The sequence below is a fragment of the Melanotaenia boesemani genome, chromosome 6, assembly GCF_017639745.1.
Source record: "Melanotaenia boesemani isolate fMelBoe1 chromosome 6, fMelBoe1.pri, whole genome shotgun sequence".
Lineage (NCBI taxonomy): Eukaryota > Metazoa > Chordata > Actinopteri > Atheriniformes > Melanotaeniidae > Melanotaenia > Melanotaenia boesemani.
Genome location: NC_055687.1, coordinates 18,258,415 through 18,284,357, shown reverse-complemented (window position 1 = coordinate 18,284,357; position 25,943 = coordinate 18,258,415). Strand labels below are relative to the sequence as shown.

At 39.5% G+C, this 25,943-nt stretch overlaps 1 protein-coding gene across 3 annotated transcripts; it reads left to right on the top strand.

Moving 5' to 3' along the window:
- Positions 1-23: 23 nt before the first annotated feature.
- adar (adenosine deaminase RNA specific) lies at positions 24-16,638 on the top strand. 3 transcript variants are annotated; one of them, XR_006010647.1, is made up of 17 exons: positions 24-110; positions 2,820-4,533; positions 5,848-6,155; positions 7,897-8,092; positions 8,284-8,471; positions 8,902-9,037; positions 9,180-9,418; positions 9,688-9,844; positions 10,803-10,971; positions 11,235-11,328; positions 11,456-11,572; positions 11,745-11,872; positions 12,006-12,188; positions 12,330-12,442; positions 12,895-13,022; positions 13,882-14,864; positions 14,928-16,638. XR_006010647.1 is itself a non-coding variant. In XM_041986961.1 (16 exons), the coding sequence occupies exons 2-16, from the start codon at positions 2,950-2,952 to the stop codon at positions 14,204-14,206; spliced, it is 4,065 nt and encodes a 1,354-aa protein (XP_041842895.1). In that variant the 5' UTR covers positions 24-110; positions 2,820-2,949; the 3' UTR covers positions 14,207-16,638. The 3 variants fall into 3 exon arrangements, 2 of the variants coding, with proteins under 2 accessions (XP_041842895.1, XP_041842896.1); XM_041986961.1 differs by having other exon boundaries at positions 13,882-16,638; XM_041986962.1 differs by lacking the exon at positions 24-110 and adding an exon at positions 1,194-1,572 and having other exon boundaries at positions 13,882-16,638.
- Positions 16,639-25,943: the final 9,305 nt, after the last annotated feature.

Here is a 25,943-nt window from a genome sequence, read left to right as displayed (position 1 = left end):
CGAGTGTGAGCGTCACATCTCCGCGCATCAGTTCTTTGATTGTTTCTATCACCGCATTAATATATTCCACTGAAGCAACAACCCACAGCGCAGGGACGTTGCAAGCTGAGGTAATTGTTTAGAGTTGTATCTTCTCTTTAAATCACTTGGTAAGGCCTGAGTAATGACTTATTTTGTATTTTTGCTATAAGAGGCAATAAAGTGTCATTGCTGCAGGCGGTAGAAGGAAATGGTGCAGAGCCAGCGCGAAGCAAGGCTGCCAGTGATAAGCTAGCAGGCTAGCTAACGCTAGCGGGAAGAAGAACGATGTTCATATGGCTGCTGCAAGCACATTTTAATCCATCGTGTTACTTTAATTTCTCTCATTTGAAAGCGTAAAAGTTTGAGATTCCATGTTTTCGTGTTATTTAAAAGAGAAGTTCGTCTAACCTGTAGCTGTGTAAGTTAAAAGTTAATGTTACTGTAGAGAATAATCATTACCCGGTTTGCTCCCTTCAAAGTCTGCGTCAAACATAAGCATGGGCAGGGTTGATTTCAGAGCTTCATCTGACTTGATTTGCGAGTGATCAGCGTTTCTAGATACCATGGCATTTATAAAAACTAATGGGGTTAATTAATTTATTTATGTACCATGTAAACGTAATCAGAAATGCATTACGTATGAGCAGATCATTCTGTATAGACATTCAGAAAGAATATAACTGCCGTAACGTTAATATCCTGCTTGACTGCAGTTGTGTAAAAACTTAAACTTAATTAAATTTGAATATTAGTTCACTTTTTCGCAGTTGTATTTAAATCACAAGAAACTGGTTAAATTTGGTGTTCATAAGTAAATAATGTAATATTGGAGATGTGAAAAGCGGTTATACTGTGATTTATTTCTATCCTATTACAATTCTGTTATCGAATATTATAGTAAAACTATCAGACTTTGATATGATATGTGTATCTCCCCAATTGTATTAAATTACTACCAGACTCGACCCCCCCCCCCCCCCTTTTATTTTTAATGTGAGAATCTGATCTGTGCATGTGATGTCTCCTCTGGTTCGGTGTGGAGTGTGCTGTTTACATCCAGGGGAGGATGTCCTTGTAGGTGCTCTGTGCAGCAGGTTTATTGCTGCCTCTTCTGCGCCGCGCTCCAGGTCACGTGGTACACACCAGAAACCTAACTTTTAGTGGTAAACGAAAACGAAACTTACTTGCTGTCCCAGTTTATTTTCTCTTACCAATCCGGAGTTGCATTTTCCTTTAACCTCTGTAATGTAACATTGTGCAACAGCCACGCAATACCTACTACGGGACTTATAAGCCACTTGTGAAGTTTGTGGAGAAAACGCGGCCAACCCAAACGAAAGAACCAGCGCATTTTAAAAGACGTTTAACTTACTTCCGGCTAACGTTATACTCTGTATTCCGCCACCGTTTCTGTGTTTATTTTGTAAGTTTGACATTATTCAAGGTTTAAATTATTTTAATTTTCGCGAATTTCGGTTCAGCTGAGCATTGGAAAGGGGCAACGGCTCCGACCCTTTAATTCATCACTATTGAGGCAGAATCAATCTGAAGGTGAGGTGGATAACGTGTGAGCTCGCCAAGCTTCGAGCCTAGTCCAGTAACTTTATGTTTAGACTTAAGCTGGGTTTCATTTTCTTTTTTGAAGTAGCACTAAGTAAACAAGAGCATAGACTTATGTGATGGACAAACTGATGACTTTGCCAGCTGCGGTTTTATTGTGTCTGTTTCTTATCATGGCGGCATAAAGTGTGCAGAAGAGTTGATTCATCACTTGTGAGATGGACAGTTTTGGTCACACGTCTGCACAGGCTGAAAACAGAGAAGCGTTATTCTAAAATAAATAGATAAATACATAGTTGTTTTTTTGGCTGTCAAATGTTGCTTTGCATCAGGGTCAAAATGAGTCGGCTTCAGCCACGTTTGGCCCCCAGGCTGCCAGCCTTGTCGTCCTCTATTACTGTGATGAACCAACACGGTGTTCTCTATTAATGTAGCAGTGTTTGGGCCTGCTCAGCTCTGTGTGACACACCAGTGATGCTGACTGGGCCAAAGGGATGAAACCTGACTCGGTATTGGGTGTCTCCTTGTTGCCAGTCTGAATTATATGAACATTATTGAGTGTTGTCAGGTATGACACTTGAGGCAAAATCAATCTTTGTTGCCATCATAGGAGGATGTTAAAATTCTGAGCTACACAGCTCAAAAAGTATGTCAACATGTACAATACTTTCAGGAATGTGTATATTGGGAGAATGGCGTTAACCTACCTCTGCGTGTCTGCAGGGTTTTCTGTTCACAGCTGTTACGTTTCTACATTCATCTGCCTCTTTTTATCTGCTTCATAATCTCATTCTTATCCTCTGCTACAGTTCCAGACCAAGCAATGATTTGTAAGGCCAGAAATAATACAGAATAGTCACAAGAAGACCTGAATTATTAATCAGCTTCCTTTTAGCCTGGGTTTAAGTTTCAGTATGACAAAGAGAGAAAGCAAGTCACCCTGCAATATCCTTGCAAACCGATTGGGTTATAATAGGAAAATATATACAGCATGCATTAACTGTAGGCAATGTCAGTAAAATAATCTCCTTGGAGCTTGTATAGGTTGTCTGTCTTAATCATAGTTGCTTGAGAAGGTTGAAGAGTTGCTGACAGATCCTGAAGTTGTGTGTTTTTGGCAGGAATGACTGTTTTACATTTGTGGGTCCCCCCACCCCCCTTTTTTTTTTTACTAATGTTACTGCAGTTGTTATTTATTTATTAATACACTCCTAACTTTACTCTTTGGTTTGTTTCAGGTGCTCTCAGCGTGCAACTATTCTGCCCTGATTTTCCATCGGGATATTCTGTTGGTCTTCAAGGACGTGCAATATTACCGAAGCTGCACAGCAAGCTGCATCAGCCCCCTTTGTGCCCAACCCCTGCGCTATGAGCAGAGGTAGAGGAGGGCCTTACAAAGAACAGTATTACAGGCATCCATCACCCCACTTGCAGGCCCCACTATTTCCTAGAAGTGACCTACAGCAGATCCCACAAATAAATTACTACAGTAGTCCTGCCCATCCTGTAGTACCCATACAACCTCAATCTCCCCTCCGTGCCTCCTGTCCCCCCCTACAAAACAATACTACAGTTCTCCCTAATTCTGTGGATTTTAATTACTCATGTAACCAAACTCACTGTGTCAGCCCAGTCCCCAATTCGTTCCGTTACAAACAGGCAGAGTTCCTGAGAGGACAGAGCTCTCAGGCACCACAGTTCAGAACCAGCACTCAAGGAGGAGGAGCAACACCCAGCAGGCTACCTAGTTCCTTTTACCAGCCCCAGTTAGGGTATAGTAGACATAAAAATTTTAATAGTTCTCCTAGGGGTAGAGGGGGCTATAGCCAAGATCAGGGTTTTGCATACCCACCTGGTCCAGGAGCATTTCGAGGTAGTCAAGGCTCTTGGCGCCTGAATCAAAACCAGTTCCATCGCAAAAGCAGCAACCAGTATTCTGACAGATCGTGGCGTGACCAAACAGATACTCTGTGTGACGATTTTCACAGTTTGTCTTTTCCTCAAGACAGACCTAACCGAGGAAGAGAACGGTTTAACAAACATTCTTCATCAGGCAACTCAGGACATTTGACTAAAGAGAACATCACTCTCACACCTGATGTGGAAGATCTGGTGTTTAGGGCTTTGAGGCCAGATGACACTGTGTCTGCTAGGATATTAGCCAAAAAACTGTATTTGCCCAAGAAAATAGTCAACAAGGTTCTCTACTCTCTGGAACGGTCACGGAAAGCCTCTAAGCAAGGACTCTACCCACCTGAGTGGACTCTGTACAGAGAACATCTTAGAGCAGAAGAAGAACCAAATTCTAACTTCCAAAGCCCTTCTTCCCATTTGGTTTGTACTACCAAACACCAACAGATACCTGACACCAGCGTTAACTCAAAAACCGAAAACAGGGGAGAGAGTAAAGAAGACGGGTCTGACACAGAATCTATTTCTTCTTCCTGCTCCTCTTCAGAGTTCTCTGACTCTGAAGAATCCCAGTCTTCAGAAAAAAGTCAGCAATACAAGAAACAACATCCAGGTGTGGCCAGATCCTCTGAGCAGGAACTGAATTCTGCTATGATGGCAGACCAGAAAGAGCAAATTTTGCAATATCTCCTGGATTCAGGGGAGGCGACTGCTCTTGTCATAGCAAAGAATGTGGGCCTTAAGAATGCCAAGCAGGTCAATCCCACTCTTACCAATCTGGAAAAGCAAGGTGAAGTTACTAGGAATAGTTCCATCAGCCCTCCCAAATGGAACCTGTCCACCCATCGCAGAGACAGGATGGAGAGGAGTCTAAGAGCTGCACAGAGCGCTCAAACTGTGCAGGAGCAGATGGAGATAGAAGCCATTAAAAACAAAGATGAAGGCTCCATTTTCTTGCCAGTTCCGCTGCCACCTGTACCAGGTCTCGAGTTAATTCCACTGCTTGAAGATCAGATACCAGAGCAAAGTCAAAGTACAATGGTAGGTGAAGACTTAGTGTTTTGCTGTGTACATTTCTATGTATTCAGTGATATGATGTTAAGTACTTTAATTGTAGAAGTAAACCTTAAGCATGGTTGTGTGCTCACAAAAAAAGGCAGATTTTTCTTTTTTTTTTTTTCTTTTTTTTTTTTTTTTGCAAGATTATTATTAGCTTTGACGATGAGGAGGAGGATTTTGAGATCAAGTCGAAATTAAACAGGAAGCTAGTTGAGTTGTTAGAAAATAGGCTTTGATATGGACTTGGGCTGCCAAAAATTTGAACTAATTGGAGATTATAGATTGACTTGTTGGATAAACCAAATTATAATCGAGAAGAGAAAGACGAATCTGGATGAGAATGGGGGTACTGTTGCGTTTAACAAATGGTCAAAGACTGTTAATAAATGGACTAAAAAATGACTAAGTAATGTGATTGATTAGACAAAAAAAAATGAGTAAGCATGGAAGTGGGTTTGGTGAACAGGTGGAGCTTATCCACATAGCAGTAAAAGTTAATATTTATTAAAAATGGAACCAATGGATAGTAGATTAATTATGAAGATAAGGGGCTTCAGAACAGAGCCCTGGGGAACATTACGGGTGACTAGAACTGTGTAATGAGAAATGTTATCAAAAGCAGCAGTTAGGTTGAGGAGAGTGAGAATGGAAAGTAAACTGGAGTCAGCTGCTGCCAGCAGTTCATTGGTGACTGAAACTAATACTGTTTCAGCATTTTGAAGAGGGAGAAAAAAACAGAAACGGTTAATAGAGGTTATTGTTGAGGTGATTATGAACCTGTGCAGTAACAAATGTTTTTAAGTAATCTAGAAATGAATGGCAAATTAGAGATTTGTCGGAATATGTTTCCTAGTTGCTGAACTTTGTATCGCCCACGGCAAAAAAAATCCTCAGAACCGGTTGAATATTGGCCTTTTTCTACAACTTAAATTGATGTAGAAATGTGATGTACAATCAGGGGTCTGTATGGTATGTTTTACTTAAAAAAACAAAAACAAAACTCTAAAAAGATCCTGTGTCTGACATCCTGGCAGCTCATCTAGTCTGTATTGATTGACACACTGTCTAAAATAGACAAGCCATGTGTTTTTGGCAGAACAGGGAGCTGGCAGTTTCTGGGATATTGCTAAAACATGCCTGGTGAAAGCAGAGTCACCGACAAGTGTAGCCATGGTCATCTCTGGCAACCACATTAGAGCTAAAACTCTTTGACATTCATTTAAAACTAAGACGCACCTCCTCACTAAAGTTGTGTTTCTTGTTTTTCATTTCTTTCCCCTATATTCGTTCATTTAGCAACCCTCCCTGACTTTATTCAAAGACAGAGAGGCCAATGAGGAACAGTGGGCCACTGATGACATCCCAGAATTCCTCAATGCCATTCGCAGACAGACTGATGCTGATAGACTGGCAGCAGAGAAGGCCAATGTTATGGGAACTGTTGCAGTGTCCCTGGCTGCCCCGCCTCCCCAGAATCTGTGGGCCAAATTACAGGAGGTGAAACTGAAGAACCCCGTCAGTGGTCTCATGGAGTATGCCCAGTATCTGGGCCAAAACTGTGAGTTCCAGCTTCTCGACCAGTCTGGACCATCTCATGACCCAAGGTTGGTAACTTGATCTGTCCTGTTCTGTAATAATTGAATTATTATTGAATAATTAATTAATGGTTTAATGTAGAAAGTACATAATATTGAGCTGCTCATATAATCTGTTCAGGAAGATTTTATGACAAGAGGTTTTAGATTAAAATGAGCCATCAAAAGCACCAACCAGTCACTAGTTATATATATATATATATATATATATATATATATATATGAATGAACCTGGTCAGCTGTAAGCTTTTATAGTCACTGGATGAACCTGAAATCATTGTTTTTTTTAATATTTTGCCCTGATTTGGTGCAACTTATTATATATTACCTGTATTATTTGTAATATAATACAGATCCAAAGATTGATTTGCACATACTGGATGTAATTGCACTTATTGAGCATCATATAACAATCCTCCATTTTATGGAAGCATGCATAGATCCTGATGAAGAAATCCAAGCCAGATACAGAGAGCTGATATCGTCTGTTGTGATACTAATGATCATTTTGTACAGCCATCTAACACAGAAAGAGACAGACTGGATGCTTGAAGTTCAGGTTTCATAAAAGAAAAGCTGATACAGCTCACCCCTGAAATTCCTGAATCATATTTAAATGACTAGAATTCAACTTTAAAATGTGATATTCACAACCCGTTCTTCCATTTTCCATCTTTTTTTGATAAATCTCTGAACTCAAAGTGTCAGAAATCTGCTTTAATCAAGTGTTACTAGGAATGAAATTAATTTATAATGCATCACAGCACCTTTTGTAATTGTGTATCTTTAATTATATATATAATTATTTAGACAGATACAGAAATATGTGTTTTTTCGATAGGTCTGCACAAGATATATAAAAAAATAATCTTCATCGGAATATTATTCTGCACAATATACATATTGCAGCAACTGCCTAAACTGCAATAAATAGGAGTCCCTGTTTGCATATTTTAAGGAAGTTATGCGACGATGTGCTTTGATGTTCTGTGTGCATCAGAGGCAGCTCACATGGTCTCCTTCTGTCCTGGATGCCCACTCCATGTAATGGCTGCAGCAATAGAGCACATGGAGTGAAGAGTGTGATGGTGGAAGGTAACGAGAGGAGTGATGAAAATGTGGATGCAGAAGAACTTGTGGCTAAAAAGGACAGCATGTCAGCTGTTTGGACTACATTGGTTACAAGGGAGATAACACAGGAACTCTTCAAGACATGCTGAATACTTGTACCAAGCACTCGGAGAAACACGCTGAATTTTGACCTATAGTACAATCAGAATGAGTTAAAGGAAGAATCCAGCAGCTGCCATCTTGCAGTGCCACCATTACTGCAAGCCCTAATGACCTTGTATCTGCAGACATGGACAGCAACATGAGTAGCAGGACTGACAGCGTTAGACAGTGACCCACAGTTACTGCTGAGGGCGTCTTGTCTGGACATCTCAGTTATTCTGTGTTCCATATTAGTTAGACATCAGTGCATTAATGTAAACTCTGCTTCATCGGACAGAATGAAGAGAAACTGCTTTAACTGACAATCCACCTTTCAATATAAAACACAAATCTTGTTAATTTATCAAAAGTAATTTATCAAAAATAGCTTCAAACTTTTGCAAAGGCTGTTAATTTTCTATTTTATCTTTAAGCTTCAGATCATATTGTCATCGCAACTTTCAACACTGTTATCATATATCGCATCTCTCCCTGACATCATGCAGCCTCGTCTTCAGTGTGTGTTTTTTTCTACTAGATTCCGTATGCAGGTCATACTCAATGGAAGACCGTTTCCTGTTGCAGAAGCTTCTAGTAAGAAGGTTGCAAAGAAGGATGCTGCTGCGGCCACCCTCCGTATTCTCCTCAAAGAGATGCAAAGAGGGACGGGCACAGTGGAAGATGGAAATGCTGCCAGCGTGGACCAAGTGTTGGAGTCACTTCCAGAAACCAGTGTATGTTGGACTGTATTGAAATGAAACCTTTTAAGGAAAACAGATTTAGTCCCATTTTGCTTTAAATAGTTTAAGAAGTTTATCTAAGTATGGCTGACACTATGTGTATAGTTCAAGTGTAGCGGCCCGAATAAAAACCATCAACATAAAAGCCATGTTGTGTTTAGTATGTTGTCTCCTCCTTCTGCTAGGGGTCAGTTGAAAACGTAGGGGGAACAGGCGTCGTGGAAGGGATGGTAGAAGGACCTCGTCAGCCACTGTCCCGCTCCCTGCCTGGTGGGAAAAATCCAGTGTCTGTCCTGATGGAGTACTGCCAGCGCAGTGGGAATCCCATAGAATTCATCAACACAGGGCAGGCAGGCCCACCACATGACCCAAGGTGCGGGCTCCTTCACCTCCCTCTGAATCTGTCCTTTGGATGTTGTTTTCCACCACATAGCATGTGCTAAGGTCAAGTTCCTCTGTGGTAACACATCTTGCTCAGAGAGGCAGCTATTTCTGTTTAATCTGTCCTCAACACTGTAGTCATCTGACAAAAACACAATACCATCTCTGTCCATCCACTCTTTCTGTTTAATACATCTCCTAAGGCAACTGTCTGGCTGGTAGATACAGTACAGCCGGTGTTTTTATCCCAGAACTTTGTTGAAAAATTGTATGCATTTGTCCTGTCCTCTGCTGCACCGTAAGCTACAGCATTAATATGACCCTGATCTGATCCATCTGTTCATCTATCGAACACTAGTGTACAGACTAAAATAATTCTGTCCATCTCTCTTTTTTTTTTACCTTCTTGGTCTTCTTTCCAGGTTCATGTACAGAGTGAAGGTTGGAGACATCTTGTTTGCAGAGGCCTCGGCTCCAAGCAAGAAAGCAGCCCGACAGCTGGCAGCAGAGGAAGCTGTCAAAGAATTAATGGCTGATGGAAAACTGCATCTCAACAAGGTGAAGCAGAGAAACTCACATTTTTCATTTTAAAGGAAAAAAAAAACATTAATTTGGCTAAAGAAACATTTTTGTCACCTCTGACACAGATCCCATTGCTCAGCCATTTACATCTCTTAACTCCCCCATCTGTCTTTTCTAGCCTCAGTTGCCCCTGGGTCCTTCCAGTGATGGTGAAGAGGGTGCTTCTGGGACAATATGTCCCTCTTTGCGTCCTCTAACTGCAGATGAGTTGCGAGCAGCCCATGAGGCAGGTGTGGGGGATCTCATAAATTACCTGAACAGTAACGCGGTGTCAGGTCTTTTGGAGTATGCCAGAGCCCGGGGCTTTGCTGCTGAGATCCGCCTGGTGGGGCAGTCTGGACCAGCACATGAGCCTAAGTATGTGTGAGCTGCATGACTGCACACATTTCCAAATTAATATGCTCACCAGATTAAACATCCTTTACTGTCTGGTCACAGTGTGATTGACAGTGTGTTTGAATATAATTTGTATAAAATGTGATAGATTTGGTCTCTTCTTGTTTTTTCATAATCCAGTATCTTAATTTTTTAAATGTATATTTGCGTTTAGCTCTTGTTTTAAAGATGCCCAAATTTCCATGCAGATCCTCTTCTGATTGCATATCTCTTTCCCTTTGCCTGCCCAGATTCACGTACCAGGCCAAACTGGGCGGACGTTGGTTTCCTCCAGTTTGTGCCTCTAACAAGAAACAGGGGAAGCAGGAAGCAGCAGATGCTGCTTTGCGGGTTTTGATTGGAGAAGCTGAGAGGGCAGCACGCACAGGGGAGCTTATCCCAACTGAGGTACTGATTATTAAATTTTTTTAAATGATCTCTCTTGAAAGCTGGAAATTCTCCAAGTTTTATAGAGATTTTAGATTCTGCATTGCAGCAGGTTTGGTGTATCTTGAATACTTGTACTTAATTTCAAACTTAAATTAATACACATTAGATGATGGTGGGATAATAATATCAGATACAGTTTTAAACTGAATTAAAAAGATTAAAATGGTGACTTTAAAAAAGTTGTTTCATACCTTATTTACAAGAATCGTAATTACTGCACTGTATTTTATACAGATTACTTGTTTAATTATTACCCACGTGGTTACTTATTTATGAAGCTAAGCCCAGGTTTTGGACTAAAGAATCATTAAGTTTCAGAGGCCACAAGCAGGAATGATTTCCTATGATGTTTAGTTGTACATCAGGTTAGAGTGAGGTTCTCACTGGCCATGCTTCAGTGACTAGCATGCCATAGTGCCTGTGTGAAGTTGTGTTTTATGTAGGCCTCAGTTTGGACCGTCTCCTACATTTTCAAGTTCTAGCCCACATCATAGTTGATCTAGCATCTCAGTTTGTTCAGTCGGCCTTAGAGGAAAGTTCTGGCCACCACTGTCTCATAAAATGACCTGAGCATCATCTGATGGATGGTGAAATACCTCATCTGCCTCTACTTTAGCCTGTCTTTTAGAGGACATTGTTGTTCTTGGCCCAGTTTCGTTTACTCTGTGTACACACCAAGATATCTTTAATCATCTACCATTTTAACGTTGGCCTTGTAGACCCTCTTCTGGACCAAGTTCACTGCTGATTTCAGAACAGAAAGAAGAAGAGAAGCATTAAATAAACCAAGAAAATGAACTTTTCTCTTGATTGATAATACAGTAAAGCTTTGCACTGTTTTATGGTTATATTCAATTTCCAAAATGTGCCTATGCATGAATTAAGTAACACTTGTTATTTACGTTTTTTCTTCTAGCTACCTGTGAGCGGCAGTACTTTGCATGACCAGATAGCAATGTTGAGCCACCAACGTTTCAACGCCCTGACCACACGTATCCAGCACAGCCTTCTGGGACGCAAGATTCTGGCCACCATTGTCATGAGAAGGGGGGAGGGCCTGGGAGCAGTTGTCAGCCTTGGAACTGGTATATATATATATTTTTTTTTAGCTTGAAACCTATGAAAGAGGCCATGTGGTAAAAACTTGGTGTATGATGAAATGTGTAACAGAAGAAAATGCACTGTCCTTGCTGTTTACGTTATGCTTAGTTTTTTTTATTTTTCCGTGCTCAGAGGCATGTACTGTCACAAGTTAAAGCAGAACTAGGTCACTGCAGAACTAAGAGGTGTTTCATTGTCACGTTCAGTGACATTGGATGTCCCACCCCCACCCCCATTTTTTTGTCAGGAAATCGTTGTGTCAAAGGAGAAGAGTTGAGCCTTAAAGGGGAGACGGTTAATGACTGCCATGCTGAAATCATCTCCAGAAGGGGATTTGTTCGGTAGAAACTGATATCTTGCTCCTTTATCAATGTTTCTCCTTCATCTCTAAAAATACTCCCTCCTCTCCTAGACCTGATCTGCATGACATTATTTATAAGTCTAACTCACTGTCTCCTTTCCGCTCAGGTTTCTGTACAGTGAGCTGCTTAAGCACTACGATGGCACAGACGACAGTATATTTGAGCCAGCAACGGAGAACAAACTGCAGATCAAGTCTGACATCACCTTTCACCTCTACATCAGGTGGGAGGATCAGATATGTTCTTTCTCCTTGCTCACCTCCTTCAACTCCAAAGTCTCTTTCTTTCCCATCCTGCTCATTAGTCTGATACATCAGTGTTTTTTGTTTAGATTGGAGGGCCTGTCATTTTGGTTTGTGTCGCATCAGTCGACCTTCTTCTTCTCTTCTTTGTAGCACGGCTCCTTGTGGGGATGGCGCCTTGTTCGATAAGTCTTGCAGTGAAACAGGAGATGAAGTCCAGGGCCACCAGCCTCTGTTTGAGAATGCTAAGCAGGGCAAGCTTCGCACCAAAGTGGAGAATGGTACATAACCTACACTGTTGTTTTCATACGTTATCTGTCATGAAATATGTGAGGAAGCAAATGATTCCTGGTCTGTTATCAAGAGCTGTAACCTTTTGCACTTGTGTTTTTGTGTCTTTTTTCTATTTTTTAGGAGAAGGGACCATCCCAGTGGAGTCGAGTGCCATTGTACCCACCTGGGACGGCATCCAGCATGGTGAAAGGCTGCGGACCATGAGCTGCAGTGATAAGATTCTGCGCTGGAATGTGCTGGGCCTGCAGGGGGCACTCCTCACCCATTTTCTGCATCCCATCTACCTGAAGTCCATCACACTTGGTAAATGATATTGTTGAACAAAGATCATCATCACAACCATTTATGAGACTGAATATTACTGAGATCAACTCCTATGTTGATATTGCTTCTCGATTCAGTTTCCTGTCTGATAAACCTGTATTTGTTGTTCTGATCGGCCAGGCTATCTGTACAGCCACGGTCACCTGACACGTGCTGTCTGCTGTCGGTTGGCAAGAGATGGCGAAACCTTCACACAGAGTCTCCCTCCTCCCTTCAAACTGAACCACCCTGAGGTAGCTACATGAGTTTTTGATGCGATTTCAGACATGGACATAAATCAGGAACATTGAGGTCATTCTCATTGAATTAATTAATTAAGCTGCCAGGGTTCCTATTTGTGCCTGCACAGCCGTTTTTCATTGTTCATCTTATGTAAATTAGCCTCATCCATCAATTAACAAAAAGCAGGTTGGTCCCTGCTGCACCACCAGGGAAAATGGCAGAAGTACAGTAGCTGGCAGACAAACGCTAGTCATCTTATTCCTTGTTTTACTCTGTTGTTCAGCTTTATCTTGGCTTTCATTTCCACGTCAGTAGAAGATAATGGACACATTGTGATGGGCATTACTGATGCATGCATTACACAACCAGTTTTTAAATTGCTGACTTACATTAAATTATTCTTAGTTTTAACTAAATGTGCTCTCTCTCTCTCTCCATGCCACATCCCACTTCTGGCTGGTAGGTGGGCAGGGTGAGTGTCTACGACTCCACACGACATACAGGCAAGACCAAGGAGTCCAGTGTGAACTGGAGCCTTCCAGACCAGCACAATGTAGAGGTGCTGGACGGGACCAAAGGAAAACTTGATGGGTATGTAGTAGGGATGGGCATTTCAGGTGAATTTTTAAATTAACTAGTTGGGCCAATTAAAATTGATTAGTCGTGATGTCAATGTGATGTCATCAAAACAAAAAAAAAAGAAAAAAAAAATAGAAATTGTAAAGCATTTGTGAGATATTAGTATAATGTGTGTGATTCATACACGTGTTTTTAATTGTTATTCTTAACTTTCTATGGACTCTAGCATCCTTTATTGTACAATTGGTAGATCAGTCAGGGAGCGTTGGGATTAAACTTGGGTTGACTGGGTTCAAGGGTTGGCTGCTATGCTAGGTGAACTTAACACCATGGCCACAGGAGCAACAACAAAAGCAGTTGTTTTTCATTGTCTTTCCGTCTGGTCTTTTTCCTCCTAAAGCGCAACCTTTCTGTGAGAGTTTAGTAGCCGTGCTGCCCTGGTCTTAACATTTTTTTGCAGGAACTTCTTGGGCTTTACCAACATCTGTAGAAAACACAGATATGTAATTACTATTCTACAAATTTCTTTTTTTTTTCTTTTTTTTCTTTTTTTTTGTTCTTTTCTAATTTTTAAATTTCTCTGAAAATCTGATGGTGTTCAGATCCTATGCATGTATAAATGTAGAAAGTACAGTTTCACAGACATTTAAATCTATTTTTTCACTGAAGTTACCAAAAGGATATGATAAATAACCCCAAAATAACATTTTATGGTAAAAAAAAAAACCTTAGTAAGAAACGCTGTATAGTCAAAAGAAACGTGTTTGTGTCATGCCAGACAAAACAATGCATTTTTTATTTAATTTTTCATGTGTTTGCATTATTTTCATCAACACTGAGCTAAAACGTCCGTTAAATGTCTTCCCTACAGGAACAAACAGGCCATGTCCCGTGTTACCAAGTCCAACCTGTTCTGTCTGTTCCGCTCTCTGTGCCAGAAGTGTGGTCGCACTGACCTCCTCTCCCTGCCCTCCTACGCTCAGGCCAAGATTTCAGCCACAGCCTTCCAACTTGCCAAACAACAGTTCTTTCAAGCTCTGAGCGTCCACGGCTACGGAGCCTGGATTGGCAAACCACTGGAAGAGAAGAGCTTTGAGGCAGTGGATGGAACTGCAAACAACGGAGCAAGCATCCCACTGGGATGTGGAAACAGTAGAAATGGAGGGGCAATAGAGTACAAGCAAGCAGAGGCATAGATGAGTGCAGAGGGCTTCATTGAGTACATAAAATAAATATGAGGTGAAAAAAAGCACAAGCAGGGGCAGATCAAAGGGAATTTGTGGCATAAAGGAAAAGGACAATCAAACGATGCAAAGCCAGCGGCCAGAACTGTCTTCTGATGGAGCATAGTTGAAGGCTGCAGAGAGAGTGATGGAAAGCGACAGTGAGTCAAAGGCAAACCCTGAAGTATGAGTTGACATACTTCAGTTGACAGGAAAGAGCTAGGGAGAGATCCACAGGGTGTACAGAATATTGTAAACACTACATTCAAAAGGAATAAGTCTGAAGTCAGTAAATCCCTGGCAAACACTGTTACATGGCTTGCAAGAGTTTGTGAAAAGTTTGTTTGCATTTTAATGTTTAGAATACAGTTAATCACAGGTTCTTATTTTAGCGTTTGTGTCTTTTAAATGAATGACATACACTAATCTGCCATAACATTATGACCACCTGATTAGGTCCTACATACACCACCTAAAGCGCTCTGACTAGTCTGTGTGTGAACTAAGAACATCTGAGGGTCTCTGGTACCAGGATTTGTTAGTAACCAATCCTCTTGAAACTGTGTTGGGTTTGGGTCTTGGTGGATTCAACTTTCTTCTCACAGATGCTACAAAATCTCTTTAAATTGGTGTCTGAGGAGGCTGGAGGTCGGGTGAGTAGAAAGTGTCAGAGTAGCATCCATGTAAATGTCAGGCTGCAGGGTTTCCTAGCAGAACATTGCACTGTAACAAGGCGAACAGCGTCATTCTATCAAAAAGTGGTTTTAATGTTATGGCTAGTTGGTGTAAGTTGCCATCATTTTTCCATTACTGTAGTTTATACAAAATATTTTTTGCAGATATTACAAATGCAACCTAAACCAAACCTATTTGTACTCATTAGACTATTGTTTATTGCCTCAATTTGTTGTGAGAGCTAAATCAGATGACAGGAGCAGCTAATTGACATTCAGCCTGTTTTGTTTTTCTTTTTTTCCAAGATGTTTAGAATTGTGATTAAGTTCACAGTCTACTGCTGGTCAGTGCAGTCAAATTCCACCTCAAAGCATCATATTATACAGAAGATCATCAACTTTCAGAAATCTGGTTTATATTCACTGTCCAGTCTCTAAGGCTGTTGCTCCTGTACATACTGATGTCTGTTCAGCTGTAAAGTTTCAAGTGACTGTACATTTAACAACTGTCCCCCTTCATGTGTTGTCATGGTTTTCCATTAATGGACTGCTGCATCCCTTTGATCAGCCCCATTAGTCTGTGCTTATCAACTTTTTTTTTCCCCAAATAGAATTACTGATGTAATGACCTCCAGTAAGTACAGTATGTCTGTTATGGTTTGTGTGGTTTCTGAGTGAATTTTTTTCTTTTTTATATTACTCATGTCATTATGGTTCTTAGAAGCTGGTTATGCCAGAAAGATATTGAAAGTCTTGAATGGACCTTCCTGCATGTCTTTCCAATGTTTGTTTTGTTGTTTTTTTTTTTTTGTTTGTTTGTTTTTTACCTCCCAATGTAAAACTGTTGTCAGGTCTAGATGCATGGTGAGCTCCTGAGAATGATTTGGGACAGTTTTGTTTTCTTTACAAAACGTCTTTTCAAATTGAACTGATGATGCAACATATACATCAGCTGCACACAAATACATGAACATACAGATATACAGTGGGATCCAGAAGCCTGAATCTGCTTTGAGAAATTTAATTTCTCAAAATGCTGCAGGCAGATTTTTGTACTTAAGATTTGAATATTTGCACCAGTCACCATCTAATGTTTGTGTAGAAAGTTTTTTTTTCCTTGTTAAGGAAAAGCTATGCAAGTTGGCAATCCACTTTAAACAGTTTGTAGCTGTAATGCTTGTACAGAGGTTTTGTTTAATTAAAAGTGATTTTAAGCTTGAAGTTGCATCTGTCTTTGGACTTTTTTGCAACCATCAAGCTAATTCTTACATCTTCATATTGTAGCTAATGCAGGACCTTGGTATGTTAGTTCACTTAATGCAGAAATATTGGAACCTTGATAAATGCATTGATAGACCACTGTCTTGCATTAACTGCAATATAAATTATGCATGTTAATGCATAGTAATTTAGCATTACGTATAGTTTTATTGCAACTTACTGCATTTTGAAAAAGTAAACTTAGAAGAAATTTTAAGTTTAAATGTACAGATATGTTTTTTTTATTGGACTCAGACCTCTCGACCCCACTGTATGCAGAAATGGATGTTTAACTCTATAGTCTGTGTGTATGTATTTGTGTGGGTTTTAATGTATATATTTTGTAAATCATCTAAAATGAATCTTGAATTTCTATTTTACATGATGTTTTACTGGGCTCCAGTGGAGTTTTTTTTTTGTTTTGTTTTTTACCAGAACTGTGGGAAAAAAGTTAAATAAAGTTAGCAGTCTGTTGAATTTATCATTTATTCATGTTTATCATATTGTAAATGGTCTGAATGACACAAGGCCACTGAACTGGGTATAAAAATCAAATGTTAGTGCTACTAAGTTTTTTTAACAAGGTCCTAAAATGACTTTCAGTGTTTCAGTTTCTTACTCTTTATCCATGACAAGCTATTCATGGCTGACAGGAAAGGGATTTTGTCCGCTGAAGCAAATAAGCAGAAGTTACGAACCTTTCGTACAGGGACTCTCTTTAAGATGACATTTCCACCTAATCTACCTCCTGGTGGTTCGGCCCCTTATTGCAGTGCTCAGAAGGATCAGCAGATGGAAACGTGCGCAAGATCCCATCTGCTGCCTGGGGTCTATATAAAGCTTGCAGTTTCTATATATGCATGAGGGAAAGGCTGCATGATGTCAGCCATAAGTGAGAAGATATTCCTGGTGGGTGCCAGACAGAATCTTTTGGTAGATAATCTGATATTTTCCCAATAGACCAGAACATTGAAATATATAAGGACCATTTCCCTTATTAGTCTGAGGATGCTGATGTTTTAATAACATCAAAGACTTTTTCCTGTGAGGCAAGTTTTGTTTTTTTTTGTGTCACCTATTTTTTACTTTGTCAGTGCACACTGAAAGCAGCACAACAAAATACAATTTAGTATATAATCTGATCTGGAAATGCATAAAAACATACACAAAGATCAGAGAAGAATAGTCAAAAGAAAATTTGAGAAATTTCTGTAGTCTCATTGCATCTGATGTTATTTGTGTGCTGATAACAGGAATAACATTTAAAATTTAAGTGTGATGCCACACTTGGAATAAACAGTAACCTGGTGGATCTAATGCCAAATCCAGCAAGTTTGCCTGCCAGTCACTTCAGTATCCCACAGTTTTCATTGGAGTGAGACCTGATGTTGACACTAAACTCGTACATACACATATGTTCTGCTGTGATGTGCTGTGCAGTAGCAAGGGCCTGTTTCAGGACCTTAACCCATCCAGTTGGACTGTCTCTCCAGTCAGTTATTTGGAGGTGGGGGGAGGGCAGGACTAATGGCAGAGGGAGAGAAGTGAGGCACGATGGAGGGAAAGATGGACGAGTGGAATGAGACTGCATGAAATGAAATATTAGTCCAGACTGAGGGGCTTAAATGAGCCAATCGATGTTCTCCAATGGAAATAAATGAGCGTTGGGAAGGAGGGAATACATGAAGGCTGAGTAGGGGAAAGGATGGTTTTAGAAGCTGTGAGGGTAATCAGTGTATTATCAGTTTGTAAGTCATAGTTTAAGAATGGCACCATTGCACTCCTGTTTTTCTTGCCTTGATGCTAAGTAAGGTAATGTGATAGAACAAACACTGTATTGCTAAATAAGAATAAGAAAACCTTTATTAGTCCCTCAGTTGGGAAATTGCTTTGTTACAACAGTGAAGGTGATATCAAACAAGAACACACACACAAATAATAGCATGAACAGTATATGGTCTGACAGGGTGAGTATGAACAGTATATAAATATGTACATAAACATGTATAGAAATATGTAAAGACAGTTGACATGCATCCATTGTAAAGTCTGACAGCAGCAGGGAGGAAAAACCAGAGCAGGCAGGGCATCCTGCAGGGGGTGGGACTCATGGTCCAGCACGGATGTCAGTTTTGCCAGGACCCTTTTATTACCCACCTCCTGCACTGACTCCAGAGAAAAGCCCAGGACAGAGCTGGACTTCCTGATGACTTTGTCCAGCGTCTCCCTTTCTGTGATGCTGCTGCTCCAGCAGACTACACCGTACAGGATGGCTGATGCCACAACAGAGTCACAGGAGGTCCTCAGGAGTGCCCCCTTCACTTCAAAAGACTGCAATCTCCCCAGAAGATGGAGCCTGCTCTGACCCTTACTGTACAGTGCATCCATGTTGTGAGTCAAGTCCATTTTATTGTTTAGGTGAACACCCAGGTACTTATAAGAGTCCACTCTCTCAATGTCCTTTCCCTGGATGTTCATAGGTGAGGGGACAGCAGACCAGCGTCCGTGAAAATCCACCACCAAGTTCTCTAGCGTGTGATGTCTTTGGCACTGGTACCACACATGAGGTCTTCCAGAGCTGTGGTACCACCTTCAGCTTGAGGCTCAGCTTGACGATGTCACTGCTATTATAAAACTCAGTATGTTTTTTATTTGAAAATGTAAGCACAGACCAATGAATCTAAAAAATAAGCTTAACTCTTTATTTATGTAATGCTTAGGCAAGGTTATGAGTGAAATTACAAATCTAATTAGTACATTTTGGTCTGCCACATGTAATCAGTTGGACTGGTGGAAATAAAAGGACTACAGCCAACAAAGAAGAATTATTTAAAATAACTTTTACCAAATCTGCACTGTCAGAATTTGGGGGGTTGGTACTGAGTTACAGATCAGACAAGTTCATATTGTTCAAACAGCTCTTCCTGTATTCAGATCGACCAAAATGAAACTATGCAAAAAGTATAAAATGCCACACAGGCCAACTGAGAACCATTAGAGCTTTTGAGCAGCTGATATGTAAGAGCCACAGCATGTTGCTAATTATGAAAATATTTGCTCTTTTATCTGGTTGTGCAACTAGTAGAGTGGCTTCTGTGGAGCCTAAAGTCAAAAAATTGGAGGGATGACACTGGTAATGAGGAAAAAAGCTCCATCACTGTCAATAAGACGTTTATTGAAGGGCTGAAGACTTATTGCTGCAGCATGTCCTTATTTTTATCTTTGCATTTATTATGAATTTATTTAAGTGGTGTGGCAATGTAACACTTGTAGTGATCAATGTTTGTGCTGTTCTCCTACATAAGGTAACTTTAGTAGCTAAATGTGCCCCACATGGCTACATGGCAATTTGGTCAATACTACATGTTGGAAAAGTAGCTTAGATCAAGTAAAGCTGGTTTTACTGTCTTTTTTCTGCCCTGGTTTCTTTCTGTTTTTTTTTTTTTTTTTTTAGAAAATGTCACAAAACTTCAAAAATCAGGCAGTGTCACTTCACTGAGAGAAGACAGCTGACTCAGGAATTCTGCAAGTTATATCTCAGTGACACACAAACAGCAATCTTGGGTAAATTTCACAAACTGTAGCTTCTTAATTTCTCAAACTATTTGTGTTTACTAATATGAGCACCTATGCTGTATTCACATCATTGTAAGCTTTACGTAAGGATGTGAGACATGAAACACAAGGTCTTTGATTATCTATGAGGCCCTTACTGTTTCTTATCTTCTTGCATCATCTTGTTTTGTCTTTTTACTCTGTCATCATGCTGATAACATGATTTCAGCTAAACAAAACCAGGCTCAGTGATGTCTGAACAGCTTAAAGACACAGGCCAACCTGTTGGGGATTGGTACATTTAGGAAAACTGGTACAGGTGTCAATAAGATCAGTGTAGGTGTGGAATTCGTGGTAAGATGCAGGAATCTAAACAGAACTGTGCTTCCTGCTGATGCTGTTGATGGGACAGCTAAATGTGTATGAAGGTGTAGATGGTAATGTTTGCTCCCATTTCACATTGTTCTTCATCTCTACAGTATGTGGATGTTTTTGTACCTTTTTGATAATTTCTATTTGATGTTATTTATCTATTTGTTTGTTTTATCATTTACAGTAACATCTCATTGCAGTTGATTCAGAGTTTCAATTGTTTTGGGTCACTTTTATGTAGATTCACATTATTAGTCTTCTTTTAGTGCTTATGGTTTCTATTGGTATTTATTTGTTTTTATTTAAGTCGCTTACCCTTTAAAGTTCCCACAAAAAAAACAAAAAACAAAGGAAAAATGTTTCTTTGCTTTTTGTAATTTCCTTGGGACAATGATAATAAGAATATATGTTTTATTTAACAATTTTTTTGAGATAACAGATAACAACATATATAGTAACATATTTAAATGGTCAAAACTTATAACAGTAATGGGTTGGGAAAACAAACACTTCTGGTATTTCAACATTAGAAATGGCATTTAGAGTTATGGTTGTTTTATATCTGACTTTAATTGTTATGGATATATTTATTGCCATTTAGTTTAATTTTTTAGTAACTTTCATGTTATTTTGGTAAATATTTTATCTTTTTATCATTAATTTGTCATGTCTTTTGTTGCTTTTTTCCCCGTTTTGGTCATTTTGTGTTACATTTTGTCTCACTTTGGTCATTTTGTGACTCCCTGGTCTCTCGACATGTCTCTCGGGTTGTTTTGCATCTGAATTAGTCATTTAGGTGGATATTTCTGGTAATTTTATGGTCATTTGTCTCTTCAAGATTAATTAGCATTTTGGTCTCAGTTTCTACTATGTTTAGAAATCTGTACATTTATATAATGGTGATAATAATATAGTTAGTTGCTATGGCTTAACATTGCAATTATCAGTAGGAAAAATGGTATTTAATTTTAGTATTTGTAGACTTATAACTTTGTAAAGATCTTTTAGAGGCAACTGGAGCAGCAAAACCTGGGAAAGCAGCAGATACTGCCTGAGAGCATTCAGCCAGACCCTGAAAGCCCAGTGTTGGATTTCATTCAAAGTGTGAAAGCAGAAATTGTTGCTTAGACAATTAAGTTATTGCACAAGATGTTCAAGAATAACTTCAGCCATTGTGAATAGTCTTTGGACTTATAACATGTTCTTCAACAAAATCCAAACTAATCAGTAATAAACTAATTTCATGGCTGCGATTCATGGCTAACCTCCAACCTAAACGGACATTAAAGTCAGCCATTTGTCACCAGAGGGGATTTTTTTTTTTCCTCTTTGTTAAAGTGTCAGGAACAGTGTGTATGAGTGGAAATCCGGCAGTGTCACAAGTCTGCTGACTGGTGTGTTTTTCAGCCAGAAGACAGCTGACACAAACACACATTCAGTCCATCAGCATTGCCACAGCACACCCTGTGCCATCATGCTGACTGTGTAAAGCTGCAGATATCCTCTAAACTCTTCAGACATCAAGTAACATGAAAAACTGCACACCCTTTTGAGCAGCACATTTAACCGACCAGCTCTTCAGTTTGGGGTGAGATGTAAATATGACCATATACCGTGTCTTTTAACCCCTGAAGAAGAGACTAATTAGTTTGGTGTGTCATATCTTTTCTGGCAGACACAGTTTCTAATAGTTTCTAATAAAGCTGTGTCAATCCGCTGGCTGTGCATGTGTTTGTGTGCCAGTGAGTGTGTCTGTCTTATTAAAAGGGCACAGTTGTTTGGAGGCGAGATGTTCTGCACTGATTGCTCACCACTTAAATGGAGGAGCAGACACATTACCCACAGCTTTCTGCAAGCTCCACCATTTATTCCCCCCACTACCACCTCCATAAACCTCCTCCTCCCTTGTACCTTTCACCCCCTGCAGTCCCCCGCTCTCTGGATTTGATTAGTCTCTCAGGCAGCAGGACCAGAGTGCTGTTTGCTACGCAGAAATCCATCTGCATATACAGCAGTCGGTTTTAGGCAGTGGGTTAGACTCCGCAGCTTTCCAGCCTCAAGTGCAATCTGAGCCATTAGGATACAGTGGAAGTAGTGTAGGGCAACGATTAGGGCATGTCTGATAGCGTGAGGCCAGCTCAGCGGTCTATTAAGAAGAGCCAGGCAGCTGAACAATGCACTTACTCATCACTTCTCTGACATTTTTCATAAATGCAGTCACTAAATGGGTGGCTTGGTGAAAGACAAAAACTGTCTCTCCATTTCCTTTTTTTAACAGAGTGGTCTTGTAGACTGTCATAAAAAAAAGTTGAGCTGCTGTGTAAAAAAGACAGAGAAACCGAATGCAATGATTTGCAACTCATTTAAAACGTTTAACTGACAATAGTACAAAGACATGTCAAATCTTGAAATTTAAATATTCTTTTTCTTTTAAACCATTTTATGCCAGTGCATGTTTGTAACACTTAATGTCAAATGTGAGGAATTTTCAATTAAATATGGGCTTTCACTTATTCTAAATACCATTCACACCATCTTCTGAACACGTTTTTCTTTTTTTGTTCAGAGTGGCATGTTATTAAGTACAATATTCATAGCATTTGTATATTTATACTTGCAAAGGAAATGCATTTCATGTCATTTTATTTCAGACTTTATATTTGTACTTGATGCTGCTCAAGAGAAAATATTGTAATTTCTACCCCCTTTCACTATTTTTCTAAGAGCAACAGTTAATTAAAAGTTTGCTGATTTAAATATTAAATGTTTTTTTGTTTTTTGTTTTTTTATATGAAACAAATATACTGCTGTTGGCCCTAAGAAGTCATGGTAATTATCTGTTCTTCCCAAGTTCATTAAAATGTCTCTCATTAATCCATCTGGAAAGAATTCGGTCATCAAATGTAATTATGACATCTGAATACTAAATACTTTTAATATGTACAGTAAACATGCTATTTTATTCATCTAGTTGTGCATTTTCTCAAGCAAATTTCTGAGTGTGATAGTGCCCTTTTTTTTTTTTTAGCTCCATGTCTTTTTCAATCAACTCTGTCCAGCTCTGTCCCTGAGGAAAATCATCTCTGTAGCATGATGCTGCCATGATGTTCCACGGTGGAAATGTTCAGGACGATGTGCTTTGTTAGTTTTCACACAGCATTTTTGCATTTAGGCCAAAAAAGATCAGCTTTGGTCTCTTCTGACAGAAGCACCTTATTCCACATTTTGCTGTGTCCCTTTCAAGCTTGTGGCAAACTGCAGATAGGACTTTTTTATGTTTTTATATTTTCTGGTCACTTTTCCACAAAGGACTAATCTTTGGAGTGCACGGCAAGTAGTTGTGGACAGATTCTCCCATCAATGAGCTGTGGCTCATTGCAGCTCCTCCAGAGTTAATGTGGACCTCTTGACTACTCTTTCCATTTTTGGATGAGATGTTCACAGATTGAGGTATTTGTTTTAATAACCTAACCCTGCTTTAAACTTCTCCACAACTTTATCCCTGACCCGTCTAATGTGTTCCTTGGTTTTCTTGATACTGTTTGTTCACTGATGTTCTCTAACAAACCTCTGAAGGCTTCACAGAACAGCTGCATTTATACTAAGAATAAATTACACACTGGTAGATGCTATTTACTAACTGGGAGACTTTTGAAGTCATCAGAGTACAGGGCGCTAATTTTTATTTGATTTAGAAAATCATGTATCACTTTCTTTCCACTTCACAATTTTGCTTTGTGTTGGTCAATCACATGAAATCCCAGTAAAATACATTTAAGCTTGTTGTTGTAACATGACAAAGTTTAGAAAATTTCAAGCTGTGAGAATGAGTTTGCAATGCACTGTAAATACATGTAAATATCAGTCACTTTATAAAATAAAAGAAGACTTTGTATGATAGCAAGGCTATTGGAAGAAATAGCTTCAGTTCATAATACCATAACTTTTTTGCCTAGTGGGCAGATTTTCATTTCCCTTCAGCAAGGCTTAGCTGTGTCTTTGCACCATGATAACAGCTTTAAGAAACATGAGTGGTATCGATCTCCCTTCCATCCAGTCATTCCTTTTAAGTAAACTTCTTCCAGCCCTCTTGATGGGGAGATGTAACAGCTGAGAGAAGAGAAAAGGTAACATTGTCTTCTGAAAAAATACAGTAAAAATGAAAAGTTCAGAAAGATATGTGGCATTAAATGTGAATATTTCTGTAAGAAAGAAATGGTTGTGATTATTGTTTTCATGTGTGTTCAGTTAGAATTTTATCAGTCCCTATCTTCTTTTTTAACAACTACCCACGTTTCCTTTACTACTCCCTCTTCTCAGCCCAATCCTCATTACTCTCTCGCTTTATTTCCTCTCCCACCCACCTGCCTATTGCGTCACTAAGAAGTTTTATGTGATTTATACAGTGTCATTTCCTGTAGCTCAGCTTTGATGTGGCTTTAAACTCCAAGGGAGATCAGAATGAGAGATATATCAGCTGGAATGAGAGCTCATCTGAATACTACAGCGTCGGCATAGCAACTATCAACCCACTTTATTATTCCTCTGTATTCTATTATTCACTTTCTCCCTCACATATTTCTCTCCTTCACATTTCTGAAACCAAACATCTGATATATGCTGCAGGTCAAAACTGTTTACCAACCTTTTCATCCAAAGTGCCGATCATTTCTCCTTTCAGTCACTCCCCTCTGCTTTCTTTACTCAAAACTCTCCGTCTTCTGCTGCTGACCACTAACCTCTGTTGAAAATATTAAGACTTGAGAAATATATACAGTGTGGCCTGACACCATTCTTATTTTCTGTCAGTTCAAATATCTCCCTAGCCCTCTGGCACACCCTTTTTTCCATTTATTCAACCTCATCGTGTTGTCAAACCATGTCTCTCTTGCTTTTTTCACCTGTGTTTTCAAGACTGAACTGAGTTGAGGTGTTTAGTTTATATACATTTCTTAATGGTAAATAAACAGGGTTTAAAGAGAGGGTTGCCTATGCTACTGTGCTGACCTTTAATTCATATAAAAATAGACTCAGGCCCTTCTTTTCTTGGTTGCTTCTATTCTTTGATAAAGACTGTTCACTCTATATGCCTTACATATTCCTCCCCACTGCTTTCTAATCAAACTACATTTTAATCAGTAGAGGTGAACTTGTGATCTTTGACCTTTCCCCAGGCTTAGATATAAAGAATTTCCAGCTTGTTGAACTGGCCTCTCTCCATCACTGACCCATCACGAATCTGCCCAGGGCACAAGCAGCACATTACTGTGAATATTCCAAGCCATGAGGAAGGAAGAAATTAAATAATCCACTGCCAGATTCAGAAAGCTGTATGTAGAAGAAGAAGAAAGATGGAGAAAACATATTGCTGTATACTGACAGCACAACCAAATATATGAGTCCAAGATTATTTCCACCACCCTTAATGGATTCCTGTCTGTCTTCATCACACTTTAGCTGTACAAATAAGGTGTTGGCATATGGCTGATGTTGCTTGGACTGTCCACGATTTTTTTTATTGATGTCTGTCAGGTTGCATAATGGCACGATATCTGACCTGTTGTAAGTAAAAAGTCTAATCCTCTCCCACACAGTTCCATTTCTGCTCTCATCCGATTAAGGTGGACAAAACAGACAGAAAGCAAAAATATGAAACAATTTAGGCCAAGTAGAATAGTCTAATTATGTAGGATTATGGTCTTGACCTTCCCATATAAAGTGCCCTGAAAGGAATTATGATTTGATGTGGCGGTTACAAATTCAATTAAATCAGAGGTATTATAATCGATATACACTCAGATGAGTTGGAATTATAAACTAATAAAAAACCGAAAAAAGAAAAATATGTT